We start from the raw sequence: 22550 nt of genomic DNA on the forward strand, positions 1-22550 counted from the left end.
GGGCTCACTCGTAGAAGCATGTCGAAAGAATCGCTTAGTTTGCAGTACAGAGTTAAATGGTGACCACAGTTGCCACATTCGTACTTGCCAGGCTTGTTAACATCAACATTCTTATTTTTAAAACCATTGTTATTTATAATAATAATTTTAAATGTACATTTTTAATTTTACAATTTTCTGTTTTTTCTTCTTCTTCAGATATTATAGATTAGCGTCTGTTGACAGTATTATTACAATTATAGTCATTCCGACAAAAAATTTATTCAATGGATAAACTATTTGCAGCAATAAGTCACTATTATTAACAAGGCGTTCCATAAAATAATGAACTTTTTATCAAAAGAACCAAACTTTTTCAATTTTAAATTACGTAAAAATTGTCTAAAAACAGTTGCATATCAATACGGCGTCTTTCCATTACGCCTCCTTAGCAAAATAGACGCGGTAGCTTCTTTCAGCGATCGTACACAAGCCCGGGCAATACTCCTCGCCTCGCTGCTTTCACAATCCCAAGCAGGGCCTGCGACATAATGCCCCACCGATAGAGCGACAGGGTCCTCCGCTGAGTGTCCCGTGTCAGCTTGAACTGGCCGAGTGAAGTGAACTTCCCGTTGGTTATTTTGTAAATAGTTAAGCATAATTAAATTTTTATTTATTTTAGCTTGGTGCCAGTTCACGATTCGACACCTAGTATCGCCCAGCTCAGTGATGGGTAGTGAATGCCGGGAGCGTACGTAGATTTAATTTGGAAAAGGGGGGGATTGGGGATAGAATCTCTTTTCCTCTGTTTTCGTTCCTTTTTTATTATTATTTTTTAGATTTTTTAGAAGGGTTAGGAGGGGGGTGCGCCCCTGCGAATTCGAGCCTGGTATACTGCCGCATGATCAAACACGGTCGGTTTCAGTCGTGGTATGTAGAGGTTTTTTTTATTTCTAAATATCTCGTACATATTTTTAATACACATATTTATACATATGGGTGGTAAATGGTGACCAAAAAAAAATAACCTGACCGACAATCTCTCTCCCCCCCCCCCCCTTCCCCCCCCTCCCCCCAATTTTTTAAAAATCCAAACCTGATAGAGAACCCGCAAAGCGAATGTTGTGGTTTTAAGGCAGGTCGGATATTTACCGTCGTCAAAAACACGGGGCGTAACCTGAAAATAATTCGACGCGAAGGCTTACACGCACTGCGAATGTCGCCAGCTTCGAAATTTGCATTTTCCACACAACAAAGTTCATATATATATATATATATATATATATATATATATATATATATGATTGCAACAGTCGACCAACGAGTGCTGGATAATGGAGGCGTGTAGTGGACATGTATCACCGCCACAGCTTGTCCGGGTGTTGTTGTCCTCCGGTCCTGACGTTTGCATTCGCTTGTCAGTCTGTGGCGCGGATCTTTTACTCCTCCTCCTCCTCCTCCCCCCCTTTTTTTTTCTTCTTCTTTTCATTACTCTGGCATACGAGATGATGGATTGGGAACTTGATTGAGTGCAAAGCAGCGTTTATACGGCTGGATGTGGTACAGTGCCTTTTTCTGTGATTACAGCGATAGCAGTTTCGAGGTCGTTTTTTTTTTTGTCTATATATGTATTGGAGTTCAGCTCGCTGTAAAATATAATTTTGCGAGTACACATAAAAAAATTTAAATCTAGAAATTAAGTCGCGAATATGTTAAGTAACACTGAAGTTACAATATTTTTAAGTTTCACAAACAATTTGATACGAAACCTTTATACTTTTTCGTCAATTAAAATTTAATATTTTTGCGTGGCTGAATGTCATCTTGGCGTACGTTTGTCAAGTTGTTTTTGTTTGGAACAAAACGGGAAAGGCTGTAAAGTCTACCGGTGCGTATTATCAGCCCCGCCTACATGTACACACATACGCTGAGGGCGAATGAGTAGTTAAATTCCTTATTTCGTTCTTAAACTATACTTTTAGGAGAGTGAAAATGACTAAAACGCGTATTCTCAGAAAAAAAAATTAGTAATGAAATATCCGGTAGAGATTTTTGAAAGCACCATTACATCTTTATCTTCATTCATGTTTCATATAATGTAATGGTTACCGCTCAGACGTCATGGAAGTTTATGCACGACGAGAAGACTGCGCGCCAGTTCAGAGCCTTGCGCTTAGAGGCGATACCGGGCTAGATGCACCAGCGAGCGTCGCACCTATCATCCCTGCCTCACGGACAAATACACCGCTGACTACGCGTGCCCCTTAACATTAGTAGATTATTACGTAGGCGCTGATGAAGCGGATAAGAAATAATTGAGCTGCGATTTTTTTCGGTTTGTATCTGAGAGACTTGATTTCGCGCGCCCGTCGACTCCCGTCGTGTGGCTAATGACCTCGGCCTTGGCGTGTGGCGTGACAGGAATGAGTCGAGGCCCCCACGTTTACCAACCATCCCGGCGATAACTTTCCGTCGATGGATGGCGTCACGCCAGTTTTACCAAGCTTTGTGCCTCGAGGACCGTTCCCCCCCCCCTCCCCATCTTGAATGACGTCATTTACTCGTCCCTCGACAAACCCCTCTTGTCTGTTTCCTTTTCCCCTTCGTGACCAGTATTTGTAACAATACTGGCGGAACGCGCGGGAAGGGTGTTTGGAATGCGAGTTAGTCACGCGAGAGCATTACCGCCTGCTGCCTAGTCTCGGCCGAAACCAAGCCTATCCATGGCGAAGCCTCTCCTTCATCCCCATTTTTTCTTAACATTGTCATGGAAAAAAAAATATTTTTCGAGAACCCGACCATGGGAGTAAATTCCTAAACATTTTCCCAGCCGTAGAAACACAGAGAATTTATCATGTTATAGTGACCGTTGTTCAGTAAAAACTGTGATTCTGATATTCATAATTACATTAATAACTATGCATTAATAATAGATTCATTCTTATTTACATATCAATATTTGTTATTTGCATGACAAGTTCACGAAATTAAAGTTCTATTTGGCATACCAATATGGCTGGTATTTCCTCTGAAGTTCACAAAAGCATGTGTGTGTGTATACATACATACATACATACATACATACATACATAAACTTTATGTATGCTACCACGCATGGGCCCGCCATCTTCAGCTCTCTGGTATAGCAGAAGCATGCATGTGCATTGGACTTCCACGTGTTAAATTTCCATTGTGTGGTGCACACTTATTTTGTTGCATTCTAAAAATGCCTAAATACGTGTAACTTTAATAAAGATATAAAATTGCATTAACCCAACATTTGAGGTGAGAAGGTGTGACTGATTTTAATGGTTTCTAGGGATGACTGTTGCCATCCTGCATCATCATTGATAATTATTATGTTTCCAGAATGTGAAATACAGACATGCGAGTGTCATCATTTTGGCTTTTTCAGCAATTGGGTGGTCTCAATTTCATCAACCTTGTTTACTCTATGAACTAAACACAGTTAGGCCTCCTTGATTAGCACCTACTTTTTTGAATCACCATATGTCTGTCTAGTAACTCTTCAAACTGTGTTTCATTTTGTCAACTTCTACAATTATTTTATGGTATTAATTTTGTTTTTACTTTGTGTTTAACTTAGCTGTGTTATAGGAACCTCAATAAACTCACATGGTGACAGTCAAAGTTTATGACAAGTGTTGATAGTTCGTGATCGTTTGACTGCTTTTTATTGTGTTGTCTTTTTTAGGTTTTTTTTTTTTTGCTATACTTATTTGGCTGAAGAAATAAATAATAGAAATTTTGGAATTCTACATACGTTACTGATTTAGCACCAAGTTTGTGATGCAGTATGTAGAGAATATCATGTACTCCAAGTCATTTTCAGATAATCATATGAATATTTAATTTGTATTATACTTAGCCTGTTCTGTGTAAGTTGTTTACTTTGTTTGGACGATGTATTATTGAATTATTACTCTGTAGTAATTTCATTACAGTAATTTTTCTACATTAAGTTTGTATTAAATACAAAGTCATAGAAGGATTTTTTTCTTTTTTTTTTTCAGGAATCTGGTTGATTCAGATTTTGATATATCAGAGAGTGATGATGATAAGGTGAGCCCTTTACCAATTATTTAATTTGATGTTTATGCATTGGGATTTTTTATCTTTGAAAAGTAATCTGTTAGAACTTGGCAGACTCAGTAATGTGATTAGGCTTACTGATCTAATAGTATTTTGTAAAAATTTTCAGCAACAATATTATTTTATATTCAGTGTCAGGTTGGTATTAATTTTTAAGCGCCACTGGTAAAGTTGCTAAATGGGTATATTCCCGGTGTACAAGTTTCAAAAATTATTTGAGCTTATATTTTAAAAAAGTAGCATTCTGCAAACAATTTAATTTAAATATATGAGGGGGGGGGGGGGGGACCCAAAAAAAAAACCAGACTGAGAGTGCACTGCCATTTGTAGACGTAGTAGAGAGTTCTCCCACTAGATGTGGTTATTAGATACCTTTACTAAAAAGTTGCCCAGACAGCATCAGTTTGTAGATTAATGTTTGATCAGAGTATTGTTTTTCATTTACTGTTCTCTTGTTCCGCCTGTGAAGTCGTTATGGCAGATTTAAAAGAGCGTTTGAAATTTTGTTTCGTGTTTGAAAAATTGATGACGAAAGCTTACCAAATGCTTCAACAGGCTTTCAAGGAGGATGCTATGAACCACACATAAGTTTTTAAGCGGTTTGGGTGATTAACTTGGTGAGATGAGTGTTGAAGACTATGCTCATTCTGGGCGCCCGTTAACATCTCGAAACGATGAAAACGTAGAAAAAATCCTCAAGAAAATCAACGAGGATCATTGTTTCATGATCGACAAAATTTCAGAAGAGACAGGAATGAGTTGGAGCTCGTGGCAGCGGATTTAGACTGAGGATTTGCAAATGAGACGAGTTGCTGCTAAATTTGTTCCTCACCTTCTTAAACAGAATTTAAACAAAGTTCAATTCAATTTGTGCTAGGGTTTAAAACAAGAGATTGAAAGTGATCCAAATCTTTTGACCAAAGTCATTACTGGTGACGAGAGTTGGTGTTAAGGGTATGACCTAGAAACCAAGCAAAGCGTCAAGCCATTAGGCGACTCCCAACTCCCCACCATCTAAAAAAGCAAGACAAGTGAGGTCGGATGTTAAGAAGATGATCATTCATTGTCTTTTTTTATGTTTGTGGAATTGTGCACCAGAAATTCGTTCCCCCTGGCCTTACTGTCAACTAGCTTGTTTATTTGGAAGTTTTTAAAATGTTTGTGAGAGGATGTGCAGAGGAAACGCCCGAAACCTTGGCGATCAGGTGCCTGGTTCCTTCATCATGACAACGGGCCTGCACACACGGCCTTACGAGAGAACTGCTATTTGGCCTCTCAGGGTTGGTCTCCGTTCCCCACCCACCGTATTCGCCAAACCTAGCCCTGTGCTACTTTTCCTAATCTCTAGAATAAAGAAAAATCTAAAAGGCAAGCATTTTTATGATGTGGAGGCTGTAAAAACAGCTTCGCAAAAGGCACTGCAGGATATTAAAGTTGAAGAATTTCATAAGTAATTTGAAGGTGACTGAAGGAATTTTGTATAAAAGGTAATAAATAAATTTTTTATAACAAAAATCTGGTTGTTTGGGTTCCCCCTCATATGTGTTAAGATGTACAAAGAGAGTGAACATTACAACATGTGTTGTCTACATATTATCCTAGGATTATGAAGTAATATGAGTTGATTAAGTAGTCGCTCATGTGGACACACACAAGAAAACTGATAATTCTGTTTCCAAGCAAGTGAATTAATATTTTATGACTAATGGGTTAACTCTGTTTTCATAAAATCCTGTGCACCATTAAACTATTATATTCTTCGCTATTATTTATATCATGTGGGAGTACAATCTTTGACATTCACAGACTGAATTTCATGTCATCAGTTTTATTCCTTTTAAAGGTATTCATTAATTTAAATTATGAATTTTTTTTAAGGGTAAAGGACAGTTTTGATGTTATATTTAAATTTTCTTCAAATGACAGTGCCCAATGAGATATGCTGTTGGTTCTTCAATTATTTTCGAGATAAACCTGAATAATATTAACTACAGGTATATACACTGTGTGTAATGCAAAACAATAATATTCTCAATTTTATCATGAGCATAAAATATAAAATTTCTATCATTAAGAAAGTGGGCAATTACAGCCATGATTGCCAATCCAAATGTCAAGTAGATATTTAGGTACCTTGTTGATTTTCAGGAGGCCCCAAAACCAAAGAGCAGAACCAGTCCACTGGGCAAACTAGAGCAGCGGTACGTACTTTGTAGTTTTTTTTTATATTTGTCTAGTATGAGCTTCATGCATGGTGAACATAAAAATATATTCTAAGATCAGTATTTTTATTTCCTTCAGAATTTATTACAGTGATATTTAGAATATAAGTTATTCTTTTAATGAATTTAGGTAAAATCTTATTGTTTTAGTAATTGCCTATAAAAAAATCAATAAGATTGGCGATCAATTTTTTTGGTACTAAAGTAAACAAAGATGTAGTTAAAATTACAATTCAAAAATAAAAGTAATGTTTAGGAAAAAATTTAAATAGAATATGAGAGATTACCATGAGACATTAGCATAGAATTTTTTATTGTGTCTAGGAATAATTTCTGCTTTAAGTAATAATAGATAAATTATAATATGTGATAAACTTTTTAATTTTGGTAGTTCTAGTCATGTGTGTACGTGTAATAGCACATTTAATTCCTTTTTTTTAATTATTATTTATATTATGTCTAGTTATGACTTAAATTGAGGAGTTGAATGTTTTTTGCACTGAACAATAAGTGCTCTTTAATTATTTCAATCTTTTTTTGCAGCTGGTCATATGGGATGAAGAAAGTTCTGATGTCTTGATGAGGACTTTATAATGTGTTCCAGGAGCGTGATGTCAGTGGCGCCCAGTCCGAGCGTGACCAGCGTCCCGGAACGCCTGGAGCCCATGTCCAGCACGTCCAGCGAGTCCTCCGACACGCAGTCGGAGAGCGACTCGAGCAGCGAGGAGTCTGGGGACGAGGCAGCCCGGGACGAGCCCCCTCAGGTGGTAGTCTCGCCGCCCCTGTCTCCGGCGCCCCAGCCGAGTGCCGAGGAGGTAAAGGAGGAGTCGAAGCCCCGGTGGAACTTGGCCTCGTTCGTTAAGAAGCACACCCAGTCCGCTGTAGAGGGGCCGCCCGATGGAGAAGTTACCAGAGCGCACCAGGTACAGCAGGGCCGTCGAGACGGATAGGAGGGGGGGAGGCAAAATCCCTGGCTGGTTGAGTTACAAACTAATTTTTTTATGCTTGTGTTTACCCTGATAGTAGGATTAAAACTAATAATTATTTTGTTAATAAAATTCATTGGAAACCTTACAAGTTGCCAATTTTTTTTAAGATCCAGTTCTGGGATTTGAAACATTGTTCTTTAATAAATGGGGAGAGGAGCCCTACAGTTATTTGCCGCTGGGCCCATAGTTTCTCTCGACGGCCCTGGGTACAGGCAGGGACGGATAACTTGAGCGGTTGAAATATTCCCAAGTCCACTTCGGAGTGTTCGGTTTTGCGCTAGGGGTTTGGTTTTTGCTTTAAGGAAACATGCAACACTGCAAGCGATATCTTATGACTTTAGAACCATTCAAACAAGTTTTTAGTCAGTATCTTAAGCATGCTGTAAAATCAATGTTATAATATACCATATTCATGTTCAGTGCTGTCAAGAGAAACTAAGGGCCCACGGTCAAATAACTTAGTCGGACTCCCTCCCTATTACTAATGTACAATTTTTAAAACTCCACAATTATAAAAATAAATTAAGACAGCATACTTTACTGTGCTGATAACTGTAAATGTAATCCACACGTTCCACTTAACTTGTAGGTTTTCTTATGGATTATGTTAACAAACCCGAAACTCAACCAGGCCCCAGGGATTTTGCTCTCGCCCATTCCTGCCACTCCCTCAACACCATGTACATATTACATCATTATAGTCTTTTGGAGAAAAAAAGTTTGTTTTTAAGTACAGATTAATTTTGCTAGATTTGTGATCATGATAAGTTGTTTATAACAAATACTTTTATTATTGTTGATCTTTAAAACTACTCATTAGTTGATTGTAATTGCCACTTGATCCTAGTCAGCAATGAGGCATTGAACATTTTTATTGGGCATATAATAAATTCAGAATGCCAGTCAAGCTGCTGCAGTGGGTGGTACTGAGTGCAACTAATCAGTTTTTTATAAAGTTGTCATTCAACTGTTTGTAACACTTGATACAAACAAATTATGAGCAATAATAACTCACCATAATTGCTGTGAGAAACACACATCCACACATCATTTGTCCTTCATGCTTGTTTTACCAGGAAAGGGGTCACGTTGGTTTGTGGTCAGATCACTTCTCCCACCAAGGTGATCCGGGTTAATTTCCCAGTGAGGTCAAACCAAACCGGAATAACCCCCGTCTGTGCCACTCATCTCGTCACCTCTCAGTATCTATAATAACCTCGGATGTCAGTGTCCTCTTTTCCCAGTAAACACATTTTAGACCTTGCATGCCATAATTGCCTTGTTTCCTATCAATTTTGGAGTATATGATTTACAATCATGAATTAATTTTTTTAAGTTTACATAGCCCTTAACTTTGTTGATGGAATAACATTGTGCTGGCCTGAATTCTCTTAGATTCCAGATCCTGCTATAATTTATCTAATTCAAGCATCACTCATACATGAACATTTAGAGTCAGCCTTTTGTTTTTGGTAATGAAGTAACATTTTTATGATGGCTTTTCGATTGTCAAGATCTTTGTTGATTTCTGGGTTAGTGTTATTCTGCTCTATCTAGAGGTTTTATTCACTTGTTTTGTCCTATTGTTCGTAATCTTTCTTGACATATGTTTGGCTATGGAAAATGTTTATATAAATATATTTTATAACAATTTCCTTGAAACTTAAACACTAAAACTTTTGTGTTAGTTTATTGTGGTGGTATAACAACTGAAAACAAATTTTTGTTGTAGTAAAATCATAGAAAATACATACATGTTGCATGGTGTATTCAGCTGCCATATTTGGTCTGGTAGGGGAGAGGTTTTGTTATTGACACCAAACACCAAACAAGATATATATCTGCAAATTAACTTTTTTTTTTTAATTAATGCTCTCTCCCCCAGTAATGAAATGACAAATGTGACCAAACAGACATAAAAATATTTTTTTGTCCCATGTACACACTTTTTGTGTCCATAACTGTACATCCTTTGTTTTTTTTCTATATATTTTTTATATTAAACATTATATGATGTGTGCTGTGTTAACAAAATAATATGTTTGTGTTCAGGCACAGCCGAGTGAGGGCTCCACTGCTCCTAGTTCTGCAGTTCCTAGCAACGTCTCAAAAATGGACTCTGTGCTGTCCAAGCAGAGTGCTGATGACTGCGACGACATCTCGGATGCCAGCGACGGGGTGTTGGTGGAGGTTCTGTCCCAATCACAACCTTTGCTGTCCAGTCTCTCTGACTCGGACGATTGCTCGAGCAAGAAACCACTAGAAGCCACCGGCCCTCGCCCTCCGCAACGTAGAATACTGACCAGCAGTGTTGCCACCACACGGGTGCATTCAGACAGCGACTCGGACAGTGAGAAAGAGAGCTCGAAGCAGCCTGCGGCTAGGAAAGCAGCTGTTAAGATGTCCATAAGCTCCAGCAGTTCGGATGAAGAAGTCAGTGCGCAAGTTAGGTGTAGAACCAGAGGTAAGGAAAAGCCCAAACCACCTCGAGTGTCGTCCCCTAGTGCGTCGGAGGAGGGTGAAATTCGGGAAGACAAAGTAGAGCAAGAGAAACGACGTAACCGATCGTTGAGCGAATCGGATGATGGTAAACCACTGCCGAAAAGAATTTCCGCGAAAACCCCACCACCTAAACAGCCAACGTCATTAAGTGATTCAGACAACGATGACTGGTACACAAAAAAGAAAATATCTGGGACCAAACGAAGGCGGCGAAGCAGGGGTAACAAATCTGATGCACCGATTAACAGTGTTTCTGCAAAAGAAGCGGATAATAAACATGCAAGCAGCACAAAACAGAAGCTGAGAACTAGGAAGAAGTCGAAGGATGATGGCTCGAGTAGCAGGAAAACTCGCTTGAGGAGACCAAGCACAAAGTGGAAGAGCCAGGAGGAATGTCCAACAACCACCTCGGACTCTGATTCCGATGCAGATGTAAATGTGGTGTCTCTCACTCCCATCAAGCCTTCTCTGAGAGTTGTGCAAGCAGTTAAACCACGGCCGCACAGCTCCGACTCCAATTCTGACTCGGAAAAAGAAAGGGCGGTGAAACATCAACTTTCAGACAGCGATGCGTCGCTGCCCAGGAACTCGGGGATCACCACGGCCAAGGCGGAAGAAAGTCCGCCCAAGCTCGACGTGGAAGGTAAGGCGGTGCAAGACAAGAAGAAAAGCGACACGTTGCGGAAACTCTTCTCCACGTCCTTGAAGCGTGACCAGGAAGGTGGAAAGGGGGGGAAAGGTGGTAAAGGAGGGGGGAAGGGAGGTGGTAAAGGTGGGAAGGGTAAAGGGGGTAAAGGAACGCCTGGAGTGTTGGTGGTGGACTGCGAGTCGGTGCGGACGTTGTCACCCGTGGAAGACATTTTGCCGGTTGTGAGTCCCCGTCTTCTGTCTCCTCTACCTAGCCACGACACTACCAACAAGCATAGTGTGCTGAATGCAGAAGTTCCGCAGAAACCAGAACTCCCGGACCCTGAGGTCAAAGACAATGTGCCGAAAAAGCGTAGTAATAGTGTTTTTTTGCCACCGTTAGTGTACACAGAGAAGGGAGTTCCAAGCTTAATGTGCCGCATAGACGTGTCTAAACTGTTGCACCTGCCAGCGAAGCGTGGAGAGGACATTCGAACTCGCACAGAGCTGGCCAACACGAGGCAGGGTACGAAACGTACGAGGTCGGAAGAAGGGATTGCGAGGGAGCCAGTAGTACCAAAGTGTGATAATGTTACTAACTGTGACCAAGTGAGTAGTGGTGCTGTTAAAAATCGCAAGAAGCGGAGTGACCATGCTGACGACGACAGTTGCAAGAAAGTCGAAGTTAGTGACAGGTAATATGCTCTTGTAGTTGGTTTTTTTGCAATGCATGTCCCTGGTGATACAAATTTTTTACATTAAAAAATATTTAATAAGTATGTGCATAAAGAAATTTCTTTAGGATTTTATGCATGTGATTGGTATTACTACATGGCCAAGAAAGCAGCATGTAAAGTAATAAAAAGCTGAAATATTTTTGTTCATTTCTCTTGTTAGTGAAAAGAGAATGTTACGTGGCTTGTGAAAAAATATTACACACACACACTGATGATGGATGATGTTCTGTACTTGTCTCTCACAGCACAAAGCAAGAAGTGGTCCAAGCTCAACATCACAAAGTGCCGAAGAAACATAGGAGCAGTCACAAGCGGGAACGTCATATCAGCACTAGCTCTTTATCTTCCCAGTCAACAGAGTGTAGTCGACGTTCAAGCAGCCAAAACCATCACGAGAGTAAACGTTCTAAACTACCTGCAGAGGAGACATTTAGATCTAGTCATGTGAGTATCTTGATATGTTGCAAAAAAAGCTCAAGTTGCCAAATTCGGATTGTTTATGTCTTAATTTTGAAAAAGAGGTTCTAAGCATTAGTTAATTATCGTTATCTTGTTAATAAATCATTTTGTAATATACTGTACAATTTCAACATGTTACTAAGTAAAACTTACAAATTTACAACCGCATAAGTAATTTTCTTATTTGCACCAAAATCTAGTTTTCCAAAAGCATTATTGAAAGTACATACATAGTTAATAATGACAAATTTTCAAAATACATCTATATGCAGTAACCCAACTTTTAATGTGTAGTCTTAATTTTTATACATTGAGTTTTGGGGGAATAGTGTTGTGGGGGCGACATGTAGTTTCTGCCCCTCTTAACATGGATCAATGCAGGGACAATTTCCTAAGTTGTTCTGACATTCTTAGCAGTTGTGTTGCAAGTAGTATCCTCCGGCATTAGATTTTTTTTTTTAAACTTGCTGTTAGTGTATCCGTGGTATTCCTTTGAATCCTATTGATGTTATTTATTCTGTAACTTGACAGTGTGAATCATCGCAGAGTAACGTGCCACCAACCAATCACGAGCGAGAAGGAAGCGGTAGTGTGCATTCGCCCACGCCGGAGGTCCAGTTTTCAGATGTGCATTACCCTCACAGAGAGTATTATTCTTACTTCGAACGGCCGGAGGATGAACTGTGTGGCGACGAGGATAAGTAAGCTCTGATAAAACTTTGCCTCTTATTTTAGAAGTTCTTTCAGGTGTTCTTTTCTTTTTCTTTTTTTTTCATTTCTTCATCCCCTCCCTCCTTTTCCTTCCCTGCACAAAACATTTGCCTTCATTATTTTCAGCAAATGTTGGTAATAACTGCTATTATATACCTTCAAAGTTTCTTAGCTTATCTACTCCCTGCTTCAAACCTTGATGAATGAAATAATAAAAATTAATATTTTTTTTTTTTTTTCAGTGAGGTTTCTAAAGCATTTCAGTATTAAATCTGCTTGGCAGCTATCAACAGTAGTGATTTTTTTTACCAAGAAAAAAGTTAATAGCTAATGTTTTTCCTTGCATTTGGCAGGGTCAGCGTGGATTGGATGGGGCTGTTTTATATGGGGAGACCCTCCCATCATTTTGAACAGATGGAGAAATGATTGATATGGAATTGAAATATGGTGGAGCATTTGGTGGGGAGGGAAAGAAAGTACCCAGAGAAAACCCAACTACTCGTGGAAACGTCTGCTGCATTTCCCCACTTGCACAAATATCATGTTCATATTGGCTGGAATGAGAGCTCGGCTCACCATGTGTGTAAAGATGTGTTAATGAACAACTACGCACTGAAAACTCTGAAAGCCATTTTCGAAGCAAGGTTAACCAAACTTTAAACAATTAAGAATAGTATCTCTTAGTTTAAAAGTATGTTTCAGCTTCTGCGGTAAGGTGATGGTTTTCCGAAAATACTGTGCTAAGATTTTTGTGTGCCTTGTCTTTGTCTTACAGTGCTAACCTGTTCAAGACGTAATGGTCTGTTCAGTAGGCATTTTCTTAGAATAATATAATAATGTAAATAGAGTGTACTATGTGGCTGCATTGCTGAAGAAGCATCAGCATCTTGAATGAAGATTTTTTTTTACATATACAGTACACTCCCTATTTAACGCGGTTGTCGGGGGACATAACTTTTACCCGCGTTGTTGCATAACCGCGATGTTTCGATGTGACCAAGGTCAAAAGGCATAAAACACCGCCTGTGTTCTAATAGGTCGGCAAGCACGCACAGTATAGACGGCCCGCCGTTGTGCGGACTTTGCATCCGCAGTTTTCACTAAACGCGGGTGAAAAAATAAAAATAATAAATTTTAAAGATAAATATTAAATGTTGAATTGTTTTTATTTTTCCGCATGCCGCGCACAGTTTGTCGCACGGCCTACGAGCGCGCCACACGCCGCCATACACACGTGCGGCACACAAGCTGCTGCCAGTCTCGTGGTGTCAGCCACAGTATCTGCTTCGTCAGTGTCCGTAACAAAGTAAGTGCAGTGTGTGCGGTTACACACGATTCTGTGGTCGAAGTCTTCTAAAAAGAAAGGCCGTAGTGATACTTCAAACCGAATATGAATCGCAAAGTACCGAGTTTGATTAACAAAATAAAAATTCTATATTTACTTACAGATAGCTTGTCTTTTGCAGAAGTAGGCCGCAGATACAGGAAAAAAACTATTCTAGCATTCGTACAATAAAAAATAAAGAATCGTCTATCGTGTCAAGTCGTTAAACTTTATTATCCATGCTTACAGTAAATTATAAATGGTCACGTGTGGGAAACAAAAATTGCGCCAATTTAATTTTAGCGCAATCAGTGACGCCGTATTAAAAACCGTGTTAAACTATGTCTTTACTTATTTCACCAAACACTGTGTCGAGTTGCTGAGTGTGTGTTTCTCGGATCGGCAAGTGTTATATTCCCCAGCCTCTGGTTAAAGGTCGGGAGACCGCTACACATGAACATTTCCGGGAATTGTTTACTACCTCACGGCAAAAGTGGTACAGTATGGTTCACGTAAGTATTGGACCACTGGGAATTCCTGGGCAAAGATTAAAAATACGCTAGCTGATTTACTTTACCATTTAATGTTAAAACATTATACCAAAGTAAAAAGATGAACGTGTATAATACAATGAATTACCCAATAATATAACGTCTGTAGGTTTAAGTTGTAACAAAACATTTATATACAGATGTACCAATTATGATTCTGGAGTGGAATTTTAAACACCGGACTACCTGATTTTGCCTTGTACGCAGGGACGCTGCTCAGTCAAGTGACTCATGCTCTGCCTGTGTGCTGCGTGAACACATTCCCTCCCCCACTCCCCCTCTCCATGTTTCTGCCCGCTCTAATCTCTACCTCTCTCCATATTCTCGGCTCGCCTCTCCCTACCCAGCGCTTGCCGACAACCAAGCCTATCCAACATCAATCCCCAGCCGAGTCACGCTGGATAATGTCGCTGGACGGTGGGCTTTATCAGGTCCCCTGTCCGATGCTTCATTTGTGAGATAAAGCGACATTAAGAACTAGTCTTTCAGAAAATATCACTGGGCTGGATTGGACCATAATTTGAAAACACTACAAGATAGAGGAATAATGTACGGAGATATCTTGTTTAGAATTTCACTGCGGACATTTTCTACGCCTAGGCTTTTTTCTGCCCGATGCTTAGTTTGTTAGTTACAACGCAAAATTATCCTAATCGGCTATCAACCATTTATTCCATTATTATTCATTTCTGACTGGGGGACATGGTTTGACCCGCGATATACCCGATTCCGCGATCAATCGGGGCGCGATATACCGGGAGTTTACTGTATATTGCTGTATGTGATAAGAAAAATCAATAATGAACAAAAAAAAGACATGGATGTTCAAAAACAGAAAAAAGCAAAAATCAGCTGATGTCAAAGTAAAAAAAAACATAGCACAGATAATTCCATAGAAGGAATTAGTCTGAACAATATTACAGCACAGATGGACACAGTGTGATAACAACCTTGACTAACAAAGCGACAAAACAGATGAACCTGATGATAATACTAAACATTATTGAGGTTTCTCATGAAATAGCAGTGTAACCAGCACTGGCGTCAGGGGCGTAGGAACCGGGGGGGACAGGGGGGACGTGTCCCCTGAACTTTTTGGGTGGAGGGAACTGTCCCCCCCCCCTCCCAACTTTCTAGACAGTGATATATTTATTTTATAATATTATTCTGCCCAACTTTATTTGTAATTTCTTCACTCATCAAATTTTATCTTAAGGAAACAATGATAATTTTAACATCAATGTATCCAATGAATTAGATACAAAAAAAAAGCGCTATTTTGCACGTTTAAAATCAAAATTTTCCGGTGGAGGGGGGACACCCCCCCCCCTCCACCCGTCTTAGTAAGAGGGGAAAGGGTTTACATGACATCAAAATCATTATTTGTCCCCCCCCTAACTTTATGAACGCAGCTATGCCAATGACTGGGGTGTGTCCGAAAGAACATCTCGAGACGTTCCAAGAGAGCGCATCCGTGTCAGTTCCCTAACCGTGTGTGCCGGTGTGGTGGCAGGGACGAGTACCTGAGGGAAGCCAAGCGCCTGAAGCACGCCGCCGACCGGGAGACCGACAGCACGGCCCAGGGCATGATGTACCTGGAGGCCGTGCTGTACTTCCTGCTCACGGGCAACGCCATGGAGCGCGACATCGTCAACGAGAAGAACTCCTTCACCACCTTCACCATGTACTTCGACACCCTCAACCTCATCAAGTGAGTGCCTCGCGCACTCCCTCACTCCCTCACGCCTTCTCGCCCAGAAGTTCTTGGCATGAGAGCTACTCTTGTTGTTCCCCCACTTGGATCTTGATCTCGAATAAGATTTCCAAAACTAGTCATCGTGGCCCAGTGTTGTAAAAATTGGTTTCTGCTGCACAGGTTAACTTTTTTTTTTTTAACCAAACTGTAGATGTATGTGCGTTTTGTTTCCATTTTTGTGCACCTGCGCTCACCTGACTCGAGAGACCCGTAGTCTTTAAGTTAATTTGAAAAAATAATCCAGTGCTGTAATCTAAATCCTTAAAAATAACTATATGCATGCAGACACTGCTTGATAAGTTTTTTTAAGTTTTAAAAGCTTGAGCTAACTTTAACATTAATTATGCTTTTTTAACATGAGATGCAAAGCATGGTGTTAAAGATATCAAAATTCGGTATCATGATAATAACGTACGTATCAGCCTTACTATCTCATCTAAGGTTATTACTGGCACAGAGATATAAGTAAAGTGAAGCACTGCCAGTATGACATGATAAATATATTGTTTAATTTGTGCATATTTCTATATAGCTGAGAAATTCCTTTGATGTTTTCAGGAGAGCATTGGGTAGGTGGTATTTATTTCATAGAGTGCAGTCCACTTGTGGCTTTCAATAATTTTTGAAGTTTTATAAAGCAAAATACTGTTTTTATTTAACCAAAAATTTTAATGCAAGTTCAAACCATTATATTGTGAAGTTGGCAGTCAACAATGTCATTCAATGGAAAATATTTTATGCGGTCTTCCATTCAGAATGTCTGGCAGATAAAGTCTTATAAAAAACAAATGTAAATTGTTCCAGATGAAACTTGAGAACCAGGGAATTATTCATAACCTTCAATATTTTTCATTCTTTTCTATAGCACATGTCAAGGCATTCCCAATATCTTGTAAAACTTATTTCCTTGGGATAGATAACAGTGAGTAACTTATTCAAATTGTTTCTGCTGGTATTTGGCTGAGCTCTGCAACTTAAAAATGTTTAAAAATTGTAAATGGATATGCATGTTACGTGCACTAGCTCCTGGCCTTATTAATATAATGGCCCAGCGGGATGTTAGTTTTTTCCTAAGGACCTTTAAAATAATTAAAAAAGTATAGTAAAAATAAATACTTTTTATCATACTAATTTAAAATAAAAATACTCTTTTACAAACATGTTTGATATATTGATATTAAAACTGATTTGAAGTTAATAAATATCACATTAACCCAATTTAAAAAAATTGAAGTGGTTAAATTAAAAGTACATATAATTTTTGCTATATAAGATTTTATTTAATTTTTATAGCAAGTTTCATTTTTGAAAGTTTTTACATAAGTAAAAATACCCAGGCCTGCAGATATGCGTGACAACACTGCTGCTGTTTGATTGGAGCGTTTGGTTTTTATTTTGCTTGAAGATTTTAAAATGTTGCATTCAGACATACAGTACAAACCTCCGAGTATTATGCTACTGTTAATTTTTAACTTGAAATTAATTAATATTTATTTGAGTTAGATTTTAACTCAAAGCTGAGACTAGTCTGAACTATGGAAAATAACTTTTTTTTTGTGTTATTTTTTAGTCACGCATGCGTAAAGCATATAATTTATAAATGCTATTAGATATAAATTACATTATGTACGTTCAAACAAGCCGCTTATAAAAAACGGTGTTGAGTATAACCCTTAAAATTTTTTAAATATATTCATAATAAAACACACTAATGCAGTTTTTGATTCCTACTAATACAGAAACTAACCTGCTGGGCATGTCGATAAACTTAGCATGCGTTTCGCTCTTCAAAATCAGTGATTTTTTGCGACAGGTCAATCTTAGGAGGCAGAACATTTACAGTAGAATCCATCATCAATGAAGAAAGTGTGTCGTCTTCCGTGCTAGATCGAAGGTAGGTTTGATCAATTTCAACACAACCGCCGTATGTCGTTTGCAGGCTAAGCATTGGTTTATGTACAAAACTTTTACTGCTTTCAAGTGCGTATTAAAAAAATTATTTAATTAAGATATACAATTTCAAGTTAATCTTTTTTTTTTTTTCATGCATTTGGCTTATATTTAATTTTAAATGGGCACGTGTTTTGCGTAAAATATGTCTGTCTCCTTGCTTCCCATTCATGGAATTTATGACGTATTACTATTTATTTTAATGGCCTTACATAGTAAGGTTTGAGTTAGTTTGGTTGAGTCTCGAAATGAGTAACTGAATATTTACAGAAGAAATATATGTATATTTCAATTTCGGTCACATAAATATCCCAGTTTTTCCAAAGATGTGAATATTAAATTGAAAATAAGTAAACTCATGGGCCTAGTTGTTTGAGATTTGTTTTTTTCTGCCAGATATTTTAATTGTGGAGACCATAAGTTGCAACATTGTATAATCTTGTGTGATATTTACATTTTTTCTTTCTTTCAAAAAAATGAGATGTATAAGTCCAACTACACAAATGTTTTTAGTATTTTGGCATGCATCCCCTTACAAATCACTCAAATTTGAAAATAGCAACTGTGAAAATAGTTCACGTGGCATGCTGATCCCAGCTTGTGTGTCGCTGTGTGTACGTGTATATTTGTGACAGCTGCATTTGGCTATTAACTTGTTATTTTGCACCATGCACTTAATGTATTCTGTTTTTATTATTAATTTATTGAACATGCCTTCAAGTTAAAATATTAATGTTTTGTTACTAAACAATTTCCCATGAGCAGTGAAATACCTTGCTATTGTTGCATGTCAGATCAATTTGCCACCAAGATATTACTAATACAGTAAAACCTCCATTAACGAATATTCTATTTAACGAAAAACCCCATACAACGAAATAAAATTTTGGTCCCGCCGAACCGCCATAAGATCAATGCTGTTTTAACCTCTAAATACCGAATTTTATTTGTTCCGAAATAGTGGAATTCCCTTTACAACGAACTGCCGCTATTGAAAAAACACGCAAAAATAAACATCTCCTACAAGACATCCACTAATTTTTTTGCATTCACTGCTTAAAAATACGTGCGTATAACCTTAAAATAATAAGCAACATCGCGGAAGGCAATAAATAAACAAAGCATCATGGATAACACACGTCGTGTATACATGCCACACTTTGTTCAAAATGGCGGGTACATTTAGCGCTAGTGGCGGAAACCTCTCGTACCATCGCTCTGGCAAGACGAACAACTAGTGTATTTTGCGTTTCTATGGTTAAAGATGCACACACGCAAATATTTTTAACTATGGTGTAGTACAATTTCCGTTTTTTCAGTTTACACTGTTGTTTATTTATTTCCACACGTAGTTACGGAAAACAACACGTTACTACTGTAAAATGAATTCTAATCCTAAAAAGCGGCGACAGATTAACGTTAAAATAAAAATAGAAATTTTAAATGCAGTTGATGAAAGTGGAAAAAAAAGTAATATAGCTAAACGTTTCGACATCCCGGCGTCTACACTTTCGACCATATTATCCAACCGGGAACAGATCGAAAACAACGCTTCTCTGGTAGGGACAAATCGAAAACGTGTGAAAGTATGTAAAAATGATGATTTGGACAAGATACTTTTTGACTTGTTAATGGAGGCTAGGGCATCAAACATCAACAAAGGCATGCCAGGAAGCACTGGGGATGGGAATTGATAATTTCTAAGCAATGGTTGGCCATTAAACAAGTGTATTCTATGTACTTTTTCATGTTTAATTCCTCATATCGTATTAAACAGAAAGACAGTTCTAGCCATTTATGTGAAGCTTTATGGTGACTAGAAATTTATCGTGCGAAACCTCCATTTAACAAACCCCTTTACAACAAACACTACAAATTTTGGTCCCTTGAGATTTGTTAAATAGAGGTTTCACTGTATTATGATAGGAACAAAGTTTTAAATTATTTCATAGCTCAAATTGTCTATTACGTAGCAGTTGAAATGAAATCAGTGAGGCTGGTTTTTAATGTAATGTGTAATTGTCTCTATGTATTGTGCTTCTGCCCATTTTTGTCTGCACTTTCAAGGGAAATTATGGGGCCAGGACTGAACCAATCAGTTTGTGGCATTTTAAATGTCTGCTTTCTTTTTCGCATATTCATATTTCGTTAATGTGGTGCAAGTGTATGGCCTCCTAATGCTCTGTTGATTGGCTTCAAGTGGCATAGCAGTGTTATACCATGTGCAGTTTTACATGATTCATTTTTTATGGGTTTCCCAGATTCACATTTATATATTTACTATTTTTTTTATTTTGGTGCCATATCACAGTGAGTTATTTTAGCATTCAGCTTTGAATGGCTGAAACTGTATATACTCAATGGTATGAAATATTAACATTGACAAGACTATTCATTCTACTTCACAACTGTGTAAAATGTAGAATACCATTTTAAGAATTAGTTAGGTTAGATATGTTTAAATAATCTAATAAATAATCATTTCAATGGTTGGTTAGGTAAGTATACAGACATTTGAAACATTTTACAGCATTTTTTTGTTCACGAAAAAATTGCCCCTTGAAAAACTAAAATCATCGGTCTTGTTTTTTCTTCTATTTGTTATCAACTTAAATTTGTCTAACACAAATGCTTCTGCAGTATGAATTGTGTTTCATAGTTTCCTGCCTCATATCAAACATTTTTTTTTTTTAATGCCCTTGAAAGAATGTAAACACTAAAATTACATTTCTGGGAAATTCAAATGTAATCTCCCATTCTAGCAGCTAATCCCGTCAACCTCCGACAAAACATCTTAATAACCATTAGTAAAAGAATATCAATTTATTTTTGGTATTTTACTTGGTTCCATTAGGATTGTTTTGTACTTACCTCAACCTGTTAACATTATTATATTGCAGTTTGAAAATTAAATATCATTTGTTGAATTATTGGTGGAAAAGTTTTGTTTTTCAGACTTCCCTGTAACTGCCATGTGACAACTCTTATATTTTAATGTTATGTTTTGGGAGACAAGATGGATTGCCCTTGCAATACTTTAGTGGTAACAGACTGTTCTTGCAACTACATTTACTTCAGCGCTAATGCATATCACAGCTATTATATTCGTATAACGTGAATAAATTGAACATTCCAACCATTTCCAAAAGTACTTTTACTAACAGCATCATTTACACATTTAATGAGGGAAAGTTTCATTTAACCATAAAATACAGTATTTTGTAAGCAGTGGCATAATTCTTATGTAACATTATCAACTCCGTAAGAAATAACCTAAATCTAAGAATTGATTATTTACCAGGAAGAGATCAAAACTAAGAAATATTTTTTTTGTTCATACTGGCATATGTCTGAAACAGTCAACAATGTGTGCCTCTTCACTGCCATTGAATACAGACTGGTTTTCTTAATGAATATAGATGGTACCTGATACACTTAAAAAAGTTTACCAGTAAAATATGTAAACTAAATATTTACTTTTTTTTTTGCATCCACAGATACATTTCCGGCAAGTTTCACCATGACAACACCACCCAAGGCATCATAGTTGCAGTTCTTAGGTCAGTGAAAACATTTTCAATTATTTTTCTTTAGCTTTTGTTTTTTGTGCTTTAATTAAGAGCCAAGTAAGGCATCAAGATGTTAGATTCATAGTGTGACAGTTTTGTGCTGGTGTGATGATTTTAAGTTTCTGAATTAAGTTAGGCTTAGTTTTGCTTGAAACTAAATAATACACTTTATTATTATAAACTCTGAAAAGCTGTTTGTGTGAAGCTTCTTGTTTGATTTAGCTAACAAATTGCGAGTAGAAATAAAGGCTGCAAGAAAATTTTTGCTCGTAACAATATTTAAAATAATTTTCTGTATGATTAAGATAGTTTCATAAATTCTTCCACATTCAGTTTGGTTTAGTCTTTTTTTTTTCCTGATCAGAACTGAATTCACAAAGTGGCTGTATTTGCCCTGTACCATTGCGATACGTATGCTCATATAGCATGTCTACAGGTTACGAAAGTCATGAAGTCTGGAAATTAACAGTAATGTTGCTGGAAGTAACAATGTAAAATTTCCTGTAGCTTTTTATAACTGTGATTTTTTTTATGCCTTGCTCCAGTTTATAGATGCATATTAAGATAAATAGTTGGAGACTGTCCACTTAAATCATGTGGAAATTAACTCTGAAAAGATTTTAGCTTTATAAAGTAAAAATTAATATGTTCCTGAGTATGGTAGATTTTTGAATTATGTTTATTTTTTTTCTGTGTATTAAAAAACATGTAAGAAGTTGTAATAGAATTTTATTAAATGGTTTTGAAAAAGTCTTTTAATTTGTTGAGGTATTTGTAGACACATTGTAATGAGGGACCATCATGTTGCTGATTGTTAGAGGTGATAGCTCTGCCTAAGAGACAGGTCTGTCCTTCCTGCGGAGACAGGCTTGTTCTTTGTGGGAGACAGTCTCGACCCCGTCCTTGCCTATGAGTAGAGACCTGCAAAATTCGTAAAATTCGCGGATTCATTCGGTGATAGGCTAGAATTCAAACACATTTATCTTTCAGATAATTTTTCTATTGGCTTAATGTTCATCTGGATGAATCTCAACCAGTTATAAACCCTCAACCGAAGAAAG

The 22550-nt window shown here is 37.7% G+C and overlaps 1 protein-coding gene across 5 annotated transcripts in view; it reads left to right on the forward strand.

The window, feature by feature from the left end:
• Nucleotides 1–22550, forward strand: part of LOC134534121 (nucleolar protein dao-5-like) — a 357536-nt gene that overhangs the window by 323650 nt on the left and 11336 nt on the right. For 3 of the 5 annotated variants that reach the window (XM_063372196.1, XM_063372197.1, XM_063372198.1), the window contains exons 8-16: nt 4014–4062; nt 6241–6293; nt 6919–7237; nt 9356–11127; nt 11415–11613; nt 12160–12329; nt 15728–15925; nt 17784–17864; nt 21418–21480. In XM_063372196.1, coding sequence (XP_063228266.1) covers nt 4014–4062; nt 6241–6293; nt 6919–7237; nt 9356–11127; nt 11415–11613; nt 12160–12329; nt 15728–15925; nt 17784–17864; nt 21418–21480 — 2904 coding nt within the window. The remainder of the gene's footprint in view (nt 1–4013; nt 4063–6240; nt 6294–6918; nt 7238–9355; nt 11128–11414; nt 11614–12159; nt 12330–15727; nt 15926–17783; nt 17865–21417; nt 21481–22550) is intronic. The other 2 variants (XM_063372200.1, XM_063372199.1) reach the window with 2 other exon arrangements.

The sequence above is a fragment of the Bacillus rossius genome, chromosome 7, assembly GCF_032445375.1.
Source record: "Bacillus rossius redtenbacheri isolate Brsri chromosome 7, Brsri_v3, whole genome shotgun sequence".
NCBI lineage: Eukaryota > Metazoa > Arthropoda > Insecta > Phasmatodea > Bacillidae > Bacillus > Bacillus rossius.